This window comes from Humulus lupulus, chromosome 9 (assembly GCF_963169125.1).
Source record: "Humulus lupulus chromosome 9, drHumLupu1.1, whole genome shotgun sequence".
Lineage (NCBI taxonomy): Eukaryota > Viridiplantae > Streptophyta > Magnoliopsida > Rosales > Cannabaceae > Humulus > Humulus lupulus.
The window spans coordinates 31,829,079-31,849,421 of NC_084801.1; the positions used below are offsets into that span (position 1 = coordinate 31,829,079).

At 35.6% G+C, this 20,343-nt stretch overlaps 1 protein-coding gene and 1 non-coding gene across 2 annotated transcripts; one reads left to right on the forward strand and one right to left on the reverse strand.

Moving 5' to 3' along the window:
* Positions 1–7,592: 7,592 nt before the first annotated feature.
* On the reverse strand, positions 7,593–9,514 carry LOC133800851 (berberine bridge enzyme-like 8). Its single transcript, XM_062238935.1, has one exon. The coding sequence runs from the start codon at positions 9,388–9,390 to the stop codon at positions 7,819–7,821; it is 1,572 nt and encodes a 523-aa protein (XP_062094919.1). The 5' UTR covers positions 9,391–9,514; the 3' UTR covers positions 7,593–7,818.
* An 8,934-nt stretch (positions 9,515–18,448) lies between these two features.
* Positions 18,449–18,555, forward strand: LOC133802806 (small nucleolar RNA R71). The gene has a single exon (XR_009877553.1). It is a non-coding gene; the product is annotated as a small nucleolar RNA R71 (small nucleolar RNA).
* Positions 18,556–20,343: the final 1,788 nt, after the last annotated feature.

The window sequence follows — 20,343 nt, forward strand, 5'->3', positions numbered from 1 at the left end:
CATTTTTGGACCCCCTTCCAAGTCTCCTCCACAATATTTTAGTTTTACCGATTTTCCAGGAGGATCGATGCAGCCTCCGCCACAGCCACAGCCACAGCCTCGAGATCTGTTTGGGGACCTCACGCTCGGACAATCATCACAACCACCTTATATTCCTTCACCGCCACCGCCACCGCCACCGCCGCCACAGCCACCGCCACAGCCGTCGTCCTCACAGCCAGACCAAAATGTTGAAGATGAGGACAATTTCAATATTAATCTTAATGACTTTCTTTAGTTACTAGTTTATATATTTGGACTGAATTAATACTTTATTTATTTTTAATGACTATAGTGATATTTACTAGGTTGATAAATATTAAAACTATTTATATTAATTTTAATGTTAGTTATGTTTAAATGAATTAAATGCTTATTTTTGTTAAATTATATTATAAATTATTTTTAAAAATAATTAAATTTAATAAATATTAATTTATTAATTAATTTAAAATTTAATTTTAAAAAAATTATAAATACAATATTAGCGGTGGACCCCGCGGCTAATACTAATGCCTCAGACATAGTTATTAGCGGCGGGTTCCGCCGCTAATGTTCGCCGCTAATAATTGATTATTAGCGGCGGGTGTGTCAGTCCGCCGCTAATAATCAATATTAGCGACACCTTTTTAGGCGCGGCTTATTAGTGGCGGAGGCCCGCCGCTAAAGGGTATTAGCGGCGGATTTGGAGATTATTAGCGGCGGAGTCCCCCGCCACTAATAATGCAATTTCTTGTAGTGCAAGCCATACATGTACTTTCGTCCAATATGCAACCTATGTCTATATATTGACAGCATATTCAATTCTCATCTTTCAAATTTTGAATCAAAATCATTAAATCAAGAAAATAGTGATAAAGTATTTACTAGCATTAAGCACAGATTATATAGATTATAATAGAGAAGAAAAATCAATAGAACATCATAATTCAATTAGATAAAAATCCAAGTGACTACATTAAACCCTAGATAAAAATTGTTTAGTTAATATCAGACATGAATAAATCAACAAAATAATTATTCAAAAACATAAGTTTCATAAACTTGAAGAAGAAATAAAAATATGAAACTGCAAAAATTTTAACCTAAGAACCACAATTAGTCTCTAAAAAATGTAATTAAAAACTGACCTAATGACTTAATTAAACGCTAAACACGAATTTATAGTAAAAAATTAAAAGCTTCTGAGTTTTTCCTTGTGCGGGCCGCGACTTGGCCTTTTCTGAGTTGCGGCTCGTGTCTATTTTAAGCCCTTTTCTTTTCGCATAATGGCTTCAGGCGCCGCGACTTAAGATTTTCAAGTCGCGACCCGTGTTTGCATTTCCCCTTAGCTAAGCCTTTGTTCCCTCTTGAGTTGCGACTTGTAAGCCCAAGTCGCGACACTAACTCTTTCCAGCAAACATATGCGCCTCTGACTTCACCTCAAGTCGCGACTCATAAGTCCAAGTCGCGACTTTAATTAAAATTTTTCTCAGATTTGATCATTCAACTCATCTCTTCATCAAAACCCGGCCTTTAAGCATCCTTGGTATCATTTTTAGTCCAATAACCGCCAAAAGCCTCGTTTTCTTACCATTTAGCTTATTGTTTGCATTTTTCTCGTGATTCATCACACCAACCTACAACAAAGACAAACAAAAGCGTAATCTTGCACAAAACACACATAAAAACTCAAGATTACCACAAAAATACTTTCTAAAATGACCTTAAAGTGAAGTTATCAACGATATGATCTACTTACACATTATAGTGTTATGTTCTTTCCAGAACATTAGTAAAATAGAAAAGATCAAATGTATTTGTTATATCAGACTCGACAAATATTGACAGTAGATAAGATAAGTAAACATATCGTTATTATCTATTCTAGTCATATCATATAGTTGACCATAGGTCAATTCAATCTCAATTCTGAATGGTTAGTATTCTAACTGATTGTATTATATGAGTTCGTTGACTTGTTTGTTACCAGCTTACCTTACAGACTAGCCCACACTTACATCTTGGGAACTCAGTAGTATAATAGAGTGGGTGTGTTAATCATAGATATGAACATCTATAGCTTCTGATGAAGAAGTAAAACGATGGTTTCCTTTTAGTTTGGTTCGAAGTGCTAAATGATAGAGATCTAATTTCAATAATTAATATTAGTTCACTGAAATATCATTTACAAGGAACTAAGTGTTTTAAGGATAAAATACAATGAGGGGTAAAACGTTATTTTAGTCTCATCTCATTGTAAACCATCTATAGAGGATTCAGTGATAATTATGGTTGTAACAATGGATAAATAATAACGTATCTATATTTCTTATAGAACGTTGTATGAATTCAAGAGTGCAATTCCAAGTCTTTAGTGGATTCACGAGGAATTAATAAGTTAGTAAATTTATTTGTTAAATTTATGATAACTTGTTGGAGCTTGATTTCATAGGCCCATGGTCCCCATAGTGCCTTGGATAAAATCATCTAGATAGTCTCATTTAATTATCAATTAGAATTATCAAAGTTGACTAGGTCAATTTTGGATAATTTCACAGAGTTATGCAATTTAGAGAAGAAAATAGATTTTATGGCAGATTTATTAATTAAGACAAATTGGTGTCTAAAATAATAAATAAGTTTAAATCAAGGTTAAAATTATAAATAATTAATTTGATAAATGATTTAATTAATTAATCAATAGAAAATAATACTGGCCTTGAATTTAAGTCCGACGAGCTTATAATTAAATGGGAAATTTCACAGACCTAAAGCCCATAATAATTTCCACCTAATGATTGATATTACATATTATTTTATTGATTTTTTAATTAACTAAGTGGCCTAATTTAGTCTATAAAAGGAATGCTAAGTGAGAGTTGAAAAGTGTGTTGGAAAAACATCCAGAGTGCTCAGGAAAATTGCACAATGGGCCCATTGATTAACAAAATTTTTTTTTCCCACCGCTCATATAAACAGTTTATACGTTTAAGAATACATGGAGGAACCATTAATATACAATATTATTAATCATGCAACATATATATATATATACACATGCTCATACATGTATATATATATACATAGATATACACGCATACATATATATACTCATAACTATATATTACATGCACACGTATAAGAATATATAAGGACAAAAATATTTATCTCTTGAAGTCTATCAAGTGTCCTTGAGTCTTTTCGTATAAATAACGATCTTCCTATCCAACGCTTTGAGTACTCAGGCCACGATCTTCTGGAGTGTTCTCTACACCTAAAGATGTGGGTGGGCACATAGAGAACAAATGTTTTTTTATTATTTTGCCTCATTTTTTCATAGAAGCTTACTATTGTTTGACAATCTGTTCTAATAGTAAATTCTTTTTTATTAATTAAGTAAAGATTGAAAGCATCTAAAGAATATTCGATTGCCATTATTTCGGCATCAATACTAGTAATACTTTTTTCTTTATACTGTCCTGAGTAAGTTATATATTACCTATATCTATTCCTATCATCGTTATTATTACATAATTATTGTTATTATCAATAATGGTGTAATATACAACCTATATATATTATATGTTAATAAGAAAAGAAAAAGAAGAGATTCAGAAAATTGTTTGAGAATAAATTCTTCATCTTCTTCTCTTATTATTCCAATATTTATCAAGCCATAATCCAAGTACTCATGTGTTGAGATGAACTTGTGATTTCTAAATTACAACATTTGTTCTCTATGTGCCTATCCACATCTTTAGGTGTAGAGAACACTCCAGAAGATCGTTATTTATACGAAAAGACTCAAGGACACTTGATAGACTTCAAGAGATAAATATTTTTGTCCTTATATATTTTTATACGTGTGCATGTAATATATAGTTATGAGTATATATATGTATGCGTGTATATCTATGTATATATATACATGTATGAGCATGTGTATATATATATGTTGCATGATTAATAATATTGTATATTAATGGTTCCTCCATGTATTCTTAAATGTATAAACTGTTTATATGAGCAGTGGGAAATTTTTTTGTTGTTAATCAATGGGCCTATGCAATTTTCCTGAGCACTCTGGATGTTTTTCCAACACACTTTTCAACTCTCACTTAAGTTAGAAAGAGAAAACGACACAACACAGGAAGGAAAGAAGTGGGATGGTTTTTGAGATATTAAAATTGGTACGTTCACCCAAAAAAAAAAAATGGTACGTCACATTGAAAAGTATCACTTATCGTTACTATGATGATAAATTACTACGTGTAACTGTACAAGCATCATAACAACATATATATGACCTAAAACGTTGCATATCGTTGTATTACTCCATCTTCATCGTGATAATAAACTCATAATAATAAGTTCACGCTTTGACGTGTTAATTAAAAAGTATATATATGTTAAACCACTAAATCAAAATATTCCAAACGACTGCCGCAAAAAAAAAAAAAAAAAAATCCAAACGACTGTATTGACTTTCCATTCATATATATGAATTCACTATTTCTATGATAATCAATATCATGTAACGTTTGAATCTATTCAGTCTTCAAGAATAAATGTATATAATTAATTGTAAATTTATTAATATTATTTACTGATTAACGAAATCATATATATAGAGAGAGTAGTCTCGCTCAATCCGACCGTCTTCTATAGTAAAGAAAATTATAAGGTAAATTTATCCAAAATGATACCAGTGGCTCTCCTTTCAAATATAGGTAGCTACCAAATTCAATTTGGGGGCGTTACGGTGAAGGTGAACTTGATAGACCACCATGGCTTACTTGATCAGAAGATAACCGAGCTTAAAAGATGCGTAATCTCGCATAAACGTCTTGTGGGCATTGACGTTGGGCCCAAAAAAGTAGAATCAGAATGGTTGCTACTCTGTTCAGGGTCTCAATGCCTGATGATTGATTTGGGCAGAATATGCCCAATTCCAGTAAGCCTCCTAAACTTTATGGCTGACGAATCTATATGCTTCGTGGGGTTAAGTCCTCCTGGCAACGGTAATAGACATCTTTCCATGCTACGAAAGTATATGATTACGTGAAAAACTGAGGTGGGTTTGGAATTTGCCTGCTCGAGTGCTGAAGAAGTCCACCAATTCAAGCATCAATACCACAATTTTTATCAAAAACTTCAAACCCAGAGAACATTAGAACAGATTTTGCTCGAAATACGTGCTTTTTTATTGTGCAGAATGAGATGACCGAACGTCGAGCATCGCAGAGTACGGCCCCTGCATCATCTGCTGCTTCTTGTGTCGGCGATAATGTCGACGGTCATTTCCCGCTTGATATGGATATTGTCACGGATGTCCTTGGACCCCGCTTGCGTTATAAGAAAGGGTTTGGGGGGTTGCCTAGGTTGAAGGCAATTGGCGCAAAGAGGGCAGCATCTTCGTCAACTTCTCAAATGTCCGGGCAATTGCCACCTGAAGTGGACACCATTTTGCAGCAAAATCAGGACATTATGCTAGAAAATCAGAACCTAAAGAAGCATACGACTAAACTTGAGAGTCGTCAACGGCGTCAAGATCTCCTGCTCAGTGCTTTGTTGAAGCAGGTTGGTCAATTGGCTCCTGGTTTTACTGTTGACTTACCAGACCAGGATTCGGACGAGGACGATGATGCTGATGGGGGCGGGAATGATGAGGCGGCCAGTACTCATTTGTAGAACTTTTTTTCTATTTATTTAAAATTTAATTTATGAGACATTTATTTTACTAAATTACTTTTATATTTTCATGTTTGGTAGAGACAATAAATATTAATAGTTGTAATTTTTTGTTTATTTATTTATAAAATTTTAATTTTATTTTTATTTCTAATTAAATAATATTACTAAAAAATTAAATAATTATTAATATATTAAAATTGAAAATTATTAATTAATATTAATATATTGAAAATAATATTAATAATTTAATAAAAATTATTATTTTAAAAATACTTTTACCAGCGCAAAATTACGTCGGCAAAGAGTTTCAATCTTACCTTCACATATACACTTTTACCGGCGCAAAAATGCGCCACTAAAAAATTAAACTATTGCCGGCGCATTATTGCGCCGCTAAAAGTGTTTTCCACAATATCGTGACAGATTTTTTTACCGGCGCATTTATATTTTCACCGGCGTATTTTTTCGTCGCCAAAAAAGTCCATTGCCGGCGCATTATATTTGCGTCGGCAAAAGTGACATTAGCGACGGAGATACGACGCAATTCTTTGCCGGCGCAAAATTGCGTCGGCAAAAACTCCATAGTTTTTGCCGGCGCAAAACCATACTTTTGCCGGCGCAAATTTGCGCCGGCAAAAGTCTCCTTTTTTGTAGTGACAATCAGAAATCAGATCCAAAATGAGGTGGAAACCAAAAAAAATAATACAAATGTGAAATCAACTTTCATATCTAGTTGTCGTAGTGCCCAGGAGGTCAATGAGCGTCGAGCCTCGCCAAACATCGAATCTAGCCTCACTCTATCACTCAGATCTGCAGAAAGAACAAAAGAAGAACGAGAAGTTGAAGGAACATGGTCGAAGGAACCTAGGAGCCTCGACATTTGGAGAAGAAGAAGAAGAATAAGAAGAAGATAGATTTAGGGTTTTAGATTTTTAGAGAATTATGTTCTACTTTTATAAAAAAATTAATTAATTTTTTTATGTGTTTTTAGTTAAGTTATATGTAATGTATTTAATTTCTTTTAAAACTAATTATTTTTTTATATTTTAAAATATATTTTTGATTTATTAATTAATTCCTTAAATAGAAAACTTGAGGGTATTTTGATCATTTTCAAAAAAAGTATGATTAAAATCGGGCTCAATGTATTAATTTGTTCTATTTTGTAAAATAGAGGGTCCAAATTGTCATTTAACAAAACAAAGGGTCCGATCAGTAACTTTTGCACAACACAAGATCCAAAATGGTATTTATCGGGTAAATACTCATTTGGTACCCTGTGTTTTATCAAAATACGTACTTGGTACCCTATATTTTCAATAATGCTCATCTAGTATCATGTAATGTGAAGTCATACATATTTGGTATCTTGAAGTCAATTTTGATCAATAAAATTTTAACAATATGACCAAACTGCTATCAATTTTACGAGTTTCATATTTAAATTTAATTACTTAAATGTATAGTTTAAGACAATTTGGTTATATTAATAAAATTGTGTCGTTCAAATTTGAGTCCAGAGTGTCGAATTTATACGATTTCAAATTACAGTGTACTAAATGAGCATTATTGAAAAATATAGAATACTAAGTATGTATTTCGATAAAACACAGTGTAACAAATTGTTATATACTCTACCCATTATTATATATTTATATATAAAGCATAAAAAAAGCAATTCGTTTATATGTGTAATTAAATAAATAATAATACTTTAAAATCAAATATTAAATAATAATAAATTATTTCACATTATTTATTTATTTTATTCTATTTTTTATTTTATTACTATGTTGTTAAAATAAAGTTTAAGTAATATTAATTTATTAAAAGAATTATAAAGAATTTTAATTATAGATAAAATATATAAGAAATAATTTAGATTCGGACCAAAATGGTATATTCCTACTACTTTAAAATCACTGATAATATGATAGCATTGATTCACACACGATACTACTTGTTCAATCACGATCAGCTTCTGAACTTTATTTTAGACCACACTACGACCACGTATACTCACCAAGTAATAATTCAAAAATAATACTCACTCAATTCCCATTACGAATAACTCTAATTCCCATAGTCGATTTAACAACAAATTCAAATATGAGACTGAAGGATATTAACCGAACCAAGCTTCTCCAATGGAATCACGGGAATACTCTGTTCATTCCTGAAAACATTTCCTGGATCTACCCTTCTCTTTATCGCCACCAATCTCGGAAAATTCTCCTTGAAATACCTAACCCCAAGATCACAGGCCGTCTGATAATTCGTCTTCCAATCATGATCGTTGATTCCCAAATCAAGATCTCTGTAATTCAGATAGGACTCTCTCGGGTTGTTCGACACGTACGGAGTCATGTGCTCGTACAACTTTCTCATCAAACCAATGTAGTAAGTTGCCGCCTCTGTTCCCGGCTCATCCCAATTCAGCACATACTGAATCTTCGCCAAGTTCCGTCGATGCGGAAACGGTGTCGCATTGGGCGGAATCTGAGCCATTCTACCACCGTAAGGATTAAACAACAGAGCTGGAAATTCTAACTCCACCATTTTCTTGAAGATCTCGTTTAGACCCTCTTTCGAAATCGGCTTCTTCAAATAATACGATTTTCGTTTTAAGTGTACTAGCTTCCCGGGCTTTCGACGGAGCAAGTACTCTTCGGGACTCCCCATTGGAATATCGGAAAAGAAGAAAATGGATTGGACCCAATTTGTTTCGATACAGTCTGACTCTCTCAGACCCAGTTCTGGAAAACTCTTTCTCATAATAGAGACAAGTCTGTCCGAGTCTCCCAGAAAAAGAGCAACGAACGAAGCTCGGAGAGTCTTTTCCCCAGTTTGACTTGATTTGACCACGTCTAAGATCATTCTAATGAAAAGATCCTCGTCTAGCTTAGTTGCGACCTCCTGCCAACGGAAAACGACGTCGTTCGCGTTCTGCTCTTCAGTAATCTGCACTCTGAAAACGGTCACTGTTTCGGGGATACGAACAAGGTTGACCTTGTAGGACAAAACGACGCCGAAGCTCGCTCCTCCTCCGCCTCTAATGGCCCAAAACAAGTCCTCCCCCATTGATATTCTATCGAGAACTTGACCGTGCACGTTGACTAACTGAGCGTCAACGATGTGGTCAACGGTGAGGCCGTACTTTCGCATCATGTTTCCGTAGCCACCGCCGCTGAGGTGCCCACCGACACCGACAGAAGGACATACTCCGGCAGGGAAGCCATGATTTTTGCTGCTTTGGGCTATCTTGTAGTAAAGTTCGCCTAGCGTAGCTCCAGTTTGAACCCAAGCCGTTTCGGTTGCCATATCCAAATCTATGGAGCACAGCTTCTGCATGTCTAGGAGGAAGAAACGCGTTTCGGAAGACACGTAAGAAACGCCTTCATAGTCGTGGCCACCGCTTCGAATCTTCATCTGCAGGTTGTGCATCTGAGCAGAGATGACGGCGGCTTGGATGTGGGAGACATGGGTTGGAACGACGATAAGCAGAGGCTTTGCTGTCGTAGAAGTATTGAAACGGAGGTTTCGGATGTGGGATTGAAGGGTTGGCGTAAACGACGTGTCGTTTGGCGTGTGGATTGCTTCCGAAATTGGGTGTGATGGGATGGAGTGGCTCAGCAGTGTGCGGATGAAGGCTGAGGTAAGTAAGGCATCGTCCATGTTTCTTGAATTAAACCTTGAAAGTTGGAGATGCCACGAGAGAGAGAATGAAAAATATGTGGTCACATTTGTAGTGTGAGCCTTCTCACAGATAGTTCATGTGGTAAGGATCGACTTTGATACTTATAGTGTGGAAAAGAAAACTAATTAATAATAGCGTCATGCAAATTAACAACAGTATGCTGTTCTAAGAAAAACAAAAAAATTAGGTGGAGTGTGTGGCTTAAGTACACTGCCCAAGATTTTGTGCACCCACCCACTTGTGTACTTGATACTATTTCATACAAATTTTTAAAATAATAAAAAAAATTATTAAAAGGACTGAAATTGGTCCTTACATTATTTATTTTAGGAAAAATACTATTTTAGCTCATATATTTTTTTTTCAATACACCAGACCCTATCCATACTAAAAATTAGGGGTTCAGCGTTGATTATGAACCAACGTTTTTGCCAATTGCGTCGATTTTGCATTCGATGCTCTTGAAGGCGACACAAATAAGATGATCAAAAGCGTTAATCTGTAATTGATGTTGTTGGGCAGACGCGTCGGTCTGTAATTGTTGCTTCTGAGTGTCAGATGCGTCGTTCTGTAACTGACGCTTCTGAGTCACAAATGCTTCAGTTACAAACCGACGACAACGTTTACGTCAGTGCAGAATCGATGCTCATGAGTTTAAAAATTGTGTTATGCAAACTGTTTATGCCAGTTGTCCCCTGCAATAAAACAAAAGCAGAAATGTAGAAACAGAAGCAGAAACACGTATATATATACCAAAAGTATATATTTATAGGAAACTATATATACAATGATCGGGATATATGATTCAAAAAATATTATTCATATACTCAAGGGAAAACAATGACTAAGTTTCTAATCGAAATCTACTAACTTAACTATTGTTTAGACACAAAAAATAGGTTAGTAACTAATCTAAGCACATTGTTTAGAGACAAAAAATAAGTTAGCTAGTAAACTAATCTAAGTCACGATCGACATATGACTCAAAAAATTATATTCATAATCGATCGATATATGGAGGTACATACTAGATAGCACTAGTTCTCATCAAACACTGAGATGAGGTAGAATTGAATCTGCCCATTCATCTCGTAGGACATTGATTTCTTCAAGTGAGTTGATTAACGCCCAAATCGTGATAACCACTAAGCGGTGGTTGTAGTATAATCGGGCGTTCGATCCACAAGGAGGTAACCTAAAATCAAAATATTAGTAGAAAATAACACAAAAAGTTAGTAACAAGAAATAAATAAAATTGTAAGTGAAAAGAGGTTTGATATTTTGGTATTGTCTTTTTGATAAAGTGATAAAGTGAGATAGGTGAAATAAAGGTAAGATGTAATCAAGAGTTTGAGAAATTGAAAGGTTTCAAGAATCATCCATATGCTTGCTTAGTTACTTGGTTACTTGATTTACAAAAATACACAAGTAAATAGTTCACATCCCAACATTTACTTGGAAAATCTAACATTAAAGTCCATATTCTTTTCTAACAAAAGTTCATTTGAGTTATAAAGTTCTTTACTTTAAAAGCACAATGTTAATCTTATGAAAAATCTAAATATGACAAAATACCCAAGGACAATAATGCAATAAAAGATTTGACATAAAATTATGTATCAATATTACTTTTACTAATTAGAAGTACGTAGAAAGAGCAAGACTAATCTTATATACTATTAGCATACGTAAATAAAGATAACAAAATAGAGATGGAGATGAAAGAACATAAATAACTCAAATATTTTACATTAAGAGTATAGTAAATCAAAGTAGCAAAATAACATCACTAGCATATGGAATCATCCCTAACCTTCCTAGGAAGATTAGGCCATTATGCTCATGATCCTCACAAAATTCTAAGAAGAAAATATGAGAAGAAAGTGAGTAGAAATTTTGTTATAGTTTCTTTACTCTAAAAATTACATACCTATTGTGAAGAAAGAGTCCTTATTTATAGAAGGAGAAAATGACTAAAAAGAAATTAAACAACAAAATGGGGTTTACAAAATAAATCTGAAATATTAATAATAAAATATGATTTTGAAAAATCAAATCTTATTATTAATATTACCCTAGCTATTTTGGTGTATAGTCAAATTGTTCTTTTTCAAAGACACCAAAAAAGATGAGCTTTAAAGCTCAAAATGGAAATTTTGCAAGACCCAATACCCAAAAAATATGGGTTGAAGGTGGTTGGTGGCAGAGGTGGGTTTTGACCCATTTCCAGCCAATGAGGAGGTGACATGTAGGCGGGCTGCTGAGAAATTGGGCTCTTTGAGCCGAATTGATGCTGGAGCCATTTTGCTTTGCTGGAAGGTGCATGGCTGAAGAAAGGGACTTGGGCCTGCGTTAGGCTTGCTGAAAAGAAATGTTGGGATACATTTGGGCTGTTGAAGGCTTGGCATGATTGGAAGGTTGATGTGTGCTGAAGGGAAGAGAAGGAAAAGCTAGCCACGTTGGAGTGAAGCTGAAGGAAATGGAGGACAGGTGCGGACGCGTGGCGCGAGGCGAGTGGCTGGCAGGTTGGCAGCGTCAGGTGGCTTGCAGGCTCGGCTGCAGGTTCGGCGGCTCGGCTTCAGTGGCTGGGGAGGAAATTGGGCCTGGGCTTCTCCTTTACTTGGGCTTTAGTCTCAAGAATACCATTTTATCTTCTCTTTTTTGTCAATTTTAACTATTTCTTTCTTCTTTCTTTTTATTATTGTCCAAATGCAAATTATTTCCTGAAAATTAAACATAAATTAAGTCAAAAATTAATATTTTCAATTAAAGCAAATATTACAATAAATTCATGAAAATATTAATTAAAACTTAATTTATTTTACACTTTAAAACTAATGAATTTGCATTTTTGAACACTAATCACAACTCCCAACTAGCTTATTGCTAGTCCCTAGCAATTCAAGCGAAAAAGAAAATTGTCAAGTTGAATAATCAAGTCAAACCAAGCAGAATCATCTAAGCATTTTCAAAGTATCAGCAAGAAGTCAGAAGTTACTATGTAAGCTACTATAGTTCCGATTTCAGAGTTGTGTGTGTGTGCGCCAAATCATATTCTTTTTATCACAAGTCATAACACAAATATTATCGAAAAATCTCAAAAGTATAAAGATCTTAACTCCAAATTCCTCACGGACATTGAAAGTATTTGTATGGGAAGGATTACACTCTTAGAGTTAGAAATGTAACAGTTAACGCTCAAATGAGAAAAGATAAACTTTTTAGGACAAGCAATTTGAACAAGTATTGATCCCAAGATAGGCAAATCAACTTATTGGAATCCAAATGACAAACAACCTTTGGGATTTACATGAGAAAACTCAAAGAACAGAATGACAACTAACTAGAAATGATAAATAAGGAAATGAACTATAACGAAAATATTTTTTTTTTAATACAATTACACAAAATAATAGTAATAGAAATATATAAATATTTTCAACAATTACAAAATGATAGAAGGAAGTGTTGCTCTTGTTCTTTTTTTTTTCATTTTTTTTATTTATTTATTATTTCTTTTTCTTTTGTTTTTTTTTTAATTTCCTCTTTTTAAAATTTTTTTTTGACAGGAGACAACACAAAAATAAAAAGGAAATTACAAATATAATACAATAAATAGAACACAAATTATTACAAAGACTTATCTTAAATGAAAAACATCCCTCTAGTAAATGTCATATTTTAAATTCCAAAGATGTGACTTTACCAACTCAAATGATCAATAAAAGTTCAAAAAGTTGTTTTCTCAACTCTCACAACTCACCAAGAAATGAAAAACTTTAAACTTGAAATTTCTCTCAACTATTTGTGTTAACAACCAATTTATCACATGTTTGGAAAGTGCACAAAAAAAAAACTCAGAAAATCACTTCTTAATAACTAAACATAGTAAGAACTGACTCAAACCAACAAGTTATACTCATGCTTGGATAATTTTGAGAAAATTTGACTAAAAAATTCAATAAGACAATAGTGTTTTCTAAATGAATGCTAATGACGTAACAATAAGATTTTTCAAATGAAAGCCAATGCATGCTCACCATCCCCAACCAAAAATCAGACAGTGTCCTCAATGTCAAAATGAATAATCAATGAAAAAGGTAAGGAGAGAGAACACCTGGATGATGACCATGTCCATGAGGTGAGAGCGAAAATAGCCTAGTAACAATACCCCAAAACAAAATACAAAAATGAAAAGCATACAAAAATAATAGAAAGACAGAAAAATAAAGATAATGAAAAATAAAAATAAAAAGAAGAACAACAAACCATTTAGAACTTCAGAGTGTATAGATTGGGTCCTTAAGAAGGACCTCTTCAACACGACTCACACTCTTAAGGTAATGCTTCAGTCTTTGGCCATTGACTCAAAAAATTCTCCCATCGGTTGGGTCCTCGACCTCAATAGAACTGTTGGGGAATACTTGTTTCACGACAAATGGGACAGTCCATCGTGATCGCAGTTTACCGGGATGCAAGTGCAAGCGAGAATCGTACAGATGCAATTTTTGATTTGGCTCAAAGTGTTTTCGCAGGATTTGTTTGTCGTGAGCGATTTTCAATTTTTCTTTATAAATCCTGGAATTGTCATATGCATTGTTTCTCAACTCCTCAATTTCGGACAACTGGAGTTTGCGATTGATACTTGCGACATTCAGATCAAAGTTTAGGGCTTTGATAGCCCAATATGCTTTATGCTCGAGCTCGACAGGTAAATGACAGGCTATTCTAAAGACAAGCCGATAGGGAGACATTCCAAGAGGGGACTTGAAAGCAGTGCGGTATGCCCAAAGAGCGTTTAGAAGTCGTGTAGACCAATCTTTGCGGTCGGGATTTACCGTCTTTTCCAGAATGTGTTTTATCTCCCTATTGGCTAACTCAGCTTGACCATTGGTCTATGGATGATAGGCATTTGCAACTTTATGAAGTACACCGTACTTGCGCATAAGAGCCTCAAAGGATCGGTTGCAAAAATGAGTGCCTTGATCACTGATGATAGCGCGAGGGGTACCGAACCTTGATAACACATTTTCTTTCAAGAATTTGACAACTGTGGCATTATCATTGGTTCAACATGGTACAGCCTCGACCCATTTGGAAACATAATCCACAGCGAGAAGAATGTAAAGGTAGCCAAAAGATGGTCGAAACGGTCCCATAAAGTCCATCCCCCAACAATCAAATATTTCAATAACAAGAATTGGGTTCAAGGGCATCATGTGCCGACGGGATAAGGATCCTAACTTTTGGCACCTTACACAAGAATGACAGAAATCATTGGTGTCTTTGAACAGAGTGGGCCAGTAAAGACCGCATTGTAAGATTTTTGCAGCGATTTTCTTCACGGAGAAGTGACCACCACAAGCATCATTGTGGCAAAAGTTCAGCACACTAGACACCTCATCGTCGTGGATGCATCTTTGCATGATTTGGTCGGGGCAATACTTGAATAAGTATGGGTCATCCCAAAAAAAATTGCGCACCTCAACCAGAAATTTGCGTTTGTCTTTTGAACTCCATTAAGATGGGAGTTCACCAGTTACTAAGTAGTTTACAATGTGAGCGTACCATGGAAACTTAGCAACAGAAAGCAATTGTTCATCGGGGAAATCATCATGAATAGGTGGACCGTCAGCGGGATCGTTGAATTCAAGTCGGGACAAGTGGTCCGCGACGACATTTTCAACACCTTTCTTGTCTTTGATTGTTATATCAAATTCTTGCAGGTGAAGGATCCACTGTATTAATTGCGCCTTAGCATCCTTTTTCGAAAGGAGATACTTAAGGGTGGAGTGATCTGTGAAGATCGTAATAGGCAATCCAATCAAGTAAGATCTGAATTTGTCAAGGGAAAAGACAACAGAAAGCAACTCTTTTTTAGTGGTGGAATAGTTCATTTGAGCACTATTGAGAGTTCGGCTTGGATAATAGACAACAAAGGGTTTCCCCTCCCTTCGTTGTCCTAGCACATCTCCCACAGCAAAGTTGCTGGCGTCACACATGATCTCGAAAGGAAGACTCCAATCGGGTGACTGAATGATGGGAGAGGAAGTGAGTGAATTGACAAGCGTTCGGAATGATTCCTCACACTTAGGTGTCCATTCAAAAGTGGCATCTTTGGCTAGGAGGTTTCTTAGCGGACGGGAAATCATTGAAATTTTTTGTATGAACCTCCTATAGAAACCAGCATGACCAAGAAATGACCTAACGTCTTTGACAGTCTTAGGAGTCGGCAGGTTGGAGATAAGGTCAACTTTGGATTGATCAACCTCAATTCCTTTTTCAGAAACAATGTGGCCTAAGGCTATGCCAGAAGATACCATGAAGTGGCATTTCTCCCAATTGAGTACAAGTCCTTTCTCAATGCATCGTTTTAAAACAGCTTCAAGATGAAGAAGACATGTCTCAAAGGAGTTTCCAAAAACGGTTAGGTCATCCATAAATACTTCCATGGATTTTTTGATCATGTCACTAAAGATGCTCATCATGCATCTTTGGAAAGTAGCTGGTGCGTTACACAAGCCAAATGGCATACGCCGGAAAGCAAAAGTGCCAAAGGGACAAGTGAAAGTGGTCTTATCTTGATCCTCTAATGCAATCTCAATTTGATAATAGCCAGAATAGCCATCAAGAAAGCAATAGAAGGGATGACCAGCTACACGTTCAAGGATTTGATCAATGAATGGGAGTGGAAAATGATCTTTGCGGGAGGCGGCATTTAATTTTCTATAATCGATGCACATGCGCCACCCCATCACCGTTTTTGTGGGGACAAAGACCCCTTTTTCGTTTTGGATAATGGTGACACCAGATTTCTTGGGCACGACTTGAGTGGGATTGACCCATTTTCTATCAGCTACTGGATAAATAATACCAGCGTCTAGCAATTTCAAAACTTCATTTTTTACAACTTCTTTCATCGTGGGGTTCAGTCGCCGCTGAGGGTCTCTTCGGGGGATGGCTTCGTCCTCTAGATTGATTCGATGGGAGAAAATTAAAGGGCTAATACATTTGATATCAGCAAGGGTCCAACCTATCACAGATTTATGCATTCGCAGTAACTCGAGTAACTGCAATTCTTGAGAACTTGGAAGGTTGGACGAGATGATAACTAGAAAGGTTTCACCGTCTCCCAAGAAGGCATGTTTTAACCCTTCGGGAAGTTGGGTCAATTGAACAATTGGAACCTCTTCGGCTGAAGTTTTTGGCTGTGCCGTCTCACGAGGTAGCTCTTCAAAGCAAGGTTGCCAAAACTGAGTCCGTCTATTGCGTGAGTCTATGCTATTTGATACTGCAAGAGTAGACTCGATAGAACTGGGACTTTCGTTGTCAGACAAGAGGAAGAGCTCATCAAGATTATCAAAGTTGCTTCGCAATTGAACCTCCTCAGGAATTCAAGAGTCAATCATGAATGTTTAATAGCATTCATCATCTTCTCGGGGTTGTTTCCCGATGTGGAAGATATTAACTTCAAGAGTCATGTTTCCAAACGATATCTTCATTAGACCATTCCGACAATTGATCAAAGCATTTGCAGTAGCAAGGAATGGTCTTCCGAGGATAATATAAATTTTAGACTCCATGTTCACCACAGATTGGGTATCAAGAATAAGAAAATCCACGGGGTAATAGAATTTTTCAATTTGAACCAATACATCCTCAACGATACACCTAGGCTTTTTGGTGGAATGATCAGCAAGCTGTAGTACAGCAGATGTTGGCTTCATTTCTCCAAGATCGAGTTGCGAGTACACAGAATATGGCATGAGATTGACACTCACGCCAAGATCAAGTAAGGCTTGGCTGACTTCATGGGTCCCAATTCGGCAAGAAATGGTGGGACAACCGGGATCTTTGTATTTCGGCGGTGCCTTTTGTTCAATCACCGCACTCACTTGCTCGGTCAAGAAGGCAGTCTTCTTGACATGGTGCTTTCTTTTTGCAGTGCAAAGATCCTTGATGATTTTGGCATAAGCGGGCACTTGTTTAGTGATGTGAAGCAAAGGAAGATTAATTTTCACTTGTGTCAAGTGCTCAAGGAGTTCAGCTCGGTTATCAGGAAGTTTCCCAACAAGTTTCAAAGCCTGGGGAAATGGTATCTTTGGAGTGGCATTGAGTGGTGGATTTTCATAAATGACTTTTGGAATACTAGGAGAGTTGGATTTTATGGGTGGGTCTTGAAGGGTTTTACCGCTTCTCGTCGTGATGGCATTCACTTCCTTGATATTGTGATCATTAGAATTTGAAGATTGGGCCATGTGTTGGCCTTGCACATTGAATTTCGGTTGGGAAGGAAGTTTGCCTTGTTCCGGAATGGCCAAGGATTCAGTCAATTTTGAGAATTGACATTTCATTTCCTTGATTTCTTCCATCATTTGGCGATTCAGTTTGGATTGTTCCTCCATGAATGCATGAAGAGTATTCTCGAGTGAATTTCGTTGTGGATGAGCATTGTATTGAGGTGCAGAATATGCCTTTGATGGTTGAACTTGTTGCTCATTTCTCCATTGGCCTCTAGATGATTGAGCTTGTTTGGAATCTCTCCAACTGAAATTTGGGTGGTTTCTCCAACCAGGGTTGTACGTATGGGAGAATGGCTTGTTATATGCCCCTAAGGCATTGCATTTCTCCTCATAAACCCCCCTCATTTCATTCAAAGCTAAGTAGTCCTTAGCTAAGTGCTCCATCCCTCCACAAACAAAGCAAGGTTCTTGCGGTTCTGCTTGAGCGAACATGTGCGATTTTTGGCTATTCTTCGTCATTAAGACCTCAAACTGCTTTTTCAAAGCTTCGAGTTGGGCCTTAACACTATCCTCTTCTCGAAGTTGATAGATTCCAGATGGTTTGTGTCGATTAGTGATGTCAGTAGCACTTGGACCAGTCCAGGTGTGAGACTTTTTCGCGGTTTCTTCGAGATATTCAAGAGCATCGTCTAGCTCTTTTTCGAGGAATTCACCATTGCATAACATTTCTACAAACTGGCGCTCACGACTCGTGAGCCCTTCATAGAAGTAACTGACCAAACGCCAGTTCTCATAGCCATGGTGCAGGCACTGATTTAACAGATCTTTGAATCTTTCCCAGACTTGATAGAACGTTTCATTGTCTTTTTGGGAAAATGTGGAAATCTGTCCTTTGAGACTGTTGGTCTTATGACTAGGGAAGTGTTTTAGAAAGAAGCATTTGGTCATCTCCTCCCATGTTCCAATCGACCTAGGTCTCAAAGAGTACAACCAGCTTTTGGCTTTGTCCTTCAAGGACAAAGGGAAGAAATTCAGTCGCACAACATCGGCATTTTCGGCTCGGTGATAGAACGTGGCTACTACCTCCTTGAATTCTCTGATATGCACGTATGGGCTTTCGTTTTCCATTCCATGAAATGTGGGAAAGAGTTGAATCATGCCAGGTTTAAAGTATAGTGCGGGCATATTCGGAGGGAAGATAATGCATGAAGGCGTGGAAGTGCGAGTAGGATGGAGGTAGTCATTGAGAGTTCTTGGTTGGATTTAATCATTGCGAGCCATTGCGAATGGGTTATTATCAGCGAAAGTTTGTGGAGAAGCAGGATTGGTGGAAGGAGTTCTGGTAGGAGTGGTAGATGAATAGGAAGAAGTGTCACTGGAAGTTTTGTGATGATTCATCCACTCTCGGAAATCAGAATTAGATTTATTTTATGTTTTTTATTTTTTTTTATTTTTTTTATTTTTGTTAAACTTGTTCCCAGGTAGATTTGGAGGTTTTCGGGTGATCTCCAACGCCTTACTAGAACTCCCCGAGGTTACTGAGTAAGTATGGTGGATCACAAGTCAACCTTTTCGACCAAACAACCTTTAAGCAGAGTGAAATTGCTTATTTTGACTGAACAAGCTTGGTTTTCTTATAGTATTAAGTTCAACAATGTAATAGTGCAAAGGTAGATGCTCAAAACGTTCCCAGGCCGATTGGGAAGGTTGCCAAGGTACCGCTTTAGGCACACACTTGCCTAGACAGAATTCCCCGAGGTTCCCAGGTAAGTGTGGAGGGTAACGCTATCACAAACCTTATTTAACAACCAATCTTTCTAGACAAAACAATATCAGTTCCTACCATTAGTAATATTACACAATTGTTCCCAATACTAAGCGTTTTATGATTGAAATTTTATGAACAATTTTATGCATTTTTATGTTATTTTTTTTTTGAAAAACCTAAATCCTAAGGAAAACTAAGGCAAAGAAAGTAAAAGCTTAAACTAAGCAACAAAATAAACAACACAAAAATAGAATAAATAAAAGAGAATTAAAGTGAAGATAGAATAACAATCTTAATCTTTTTTTTTAATATGTATTATATAAAAAAAAATAGAATAGAAATTAAGAAAGAAAAATGGAGTAAGAATGAACTAAAAAGGGAAAAAAAGTAATTATATAAATATATATATATGGTTTTATTATTTAAAAAGAAAGGAAATTTAAGATAAGAATAAATATATAAATGTTTTTTTTTGGATTCTTTTTTATAGTTATGTATATACATATATATGAATATTTATAGTATAAATATGTTTTGTTTTTACGAAAAAAAATAATAAAAAAAAAAGAAAAAGAAAAGAAAAAGATATATATATATATAAATAAAGCAATTTTTTTATGATTTTTTTTTTTTAGTTTTTTTTTCTTTTTATTTTTGTTATAATAATAATCTAATTAATTAAAAATTAGTAAATAAAAAAAACTATACTAACACAATATTTATTCCAACAAAAACACAAATAAAGTTACCTCCCCGGCAACGGCGACAAAATTTGTTTAACACCCAAATTGTGACAACCACTAAGCGGTGGTTGTAGTATAATCGGGCGGTTGATCCACAAGGAGGTAACCTAAAATCAAAAGATTAGTAGAAAATAACACAAAAAGTTAGTAACAAGAAATAAATAAAATTGTAAGTAA

Bases quoted from the DNA above. Each gene is read 5' to 3' on its own strand.
- LOC133800851 (XM_062238935.1), bottom strand. From the start codon at position 9,390: ATGGACGATGCCTTACTTACCTCAGCCTTCATCCGCACACTGCTGAGC.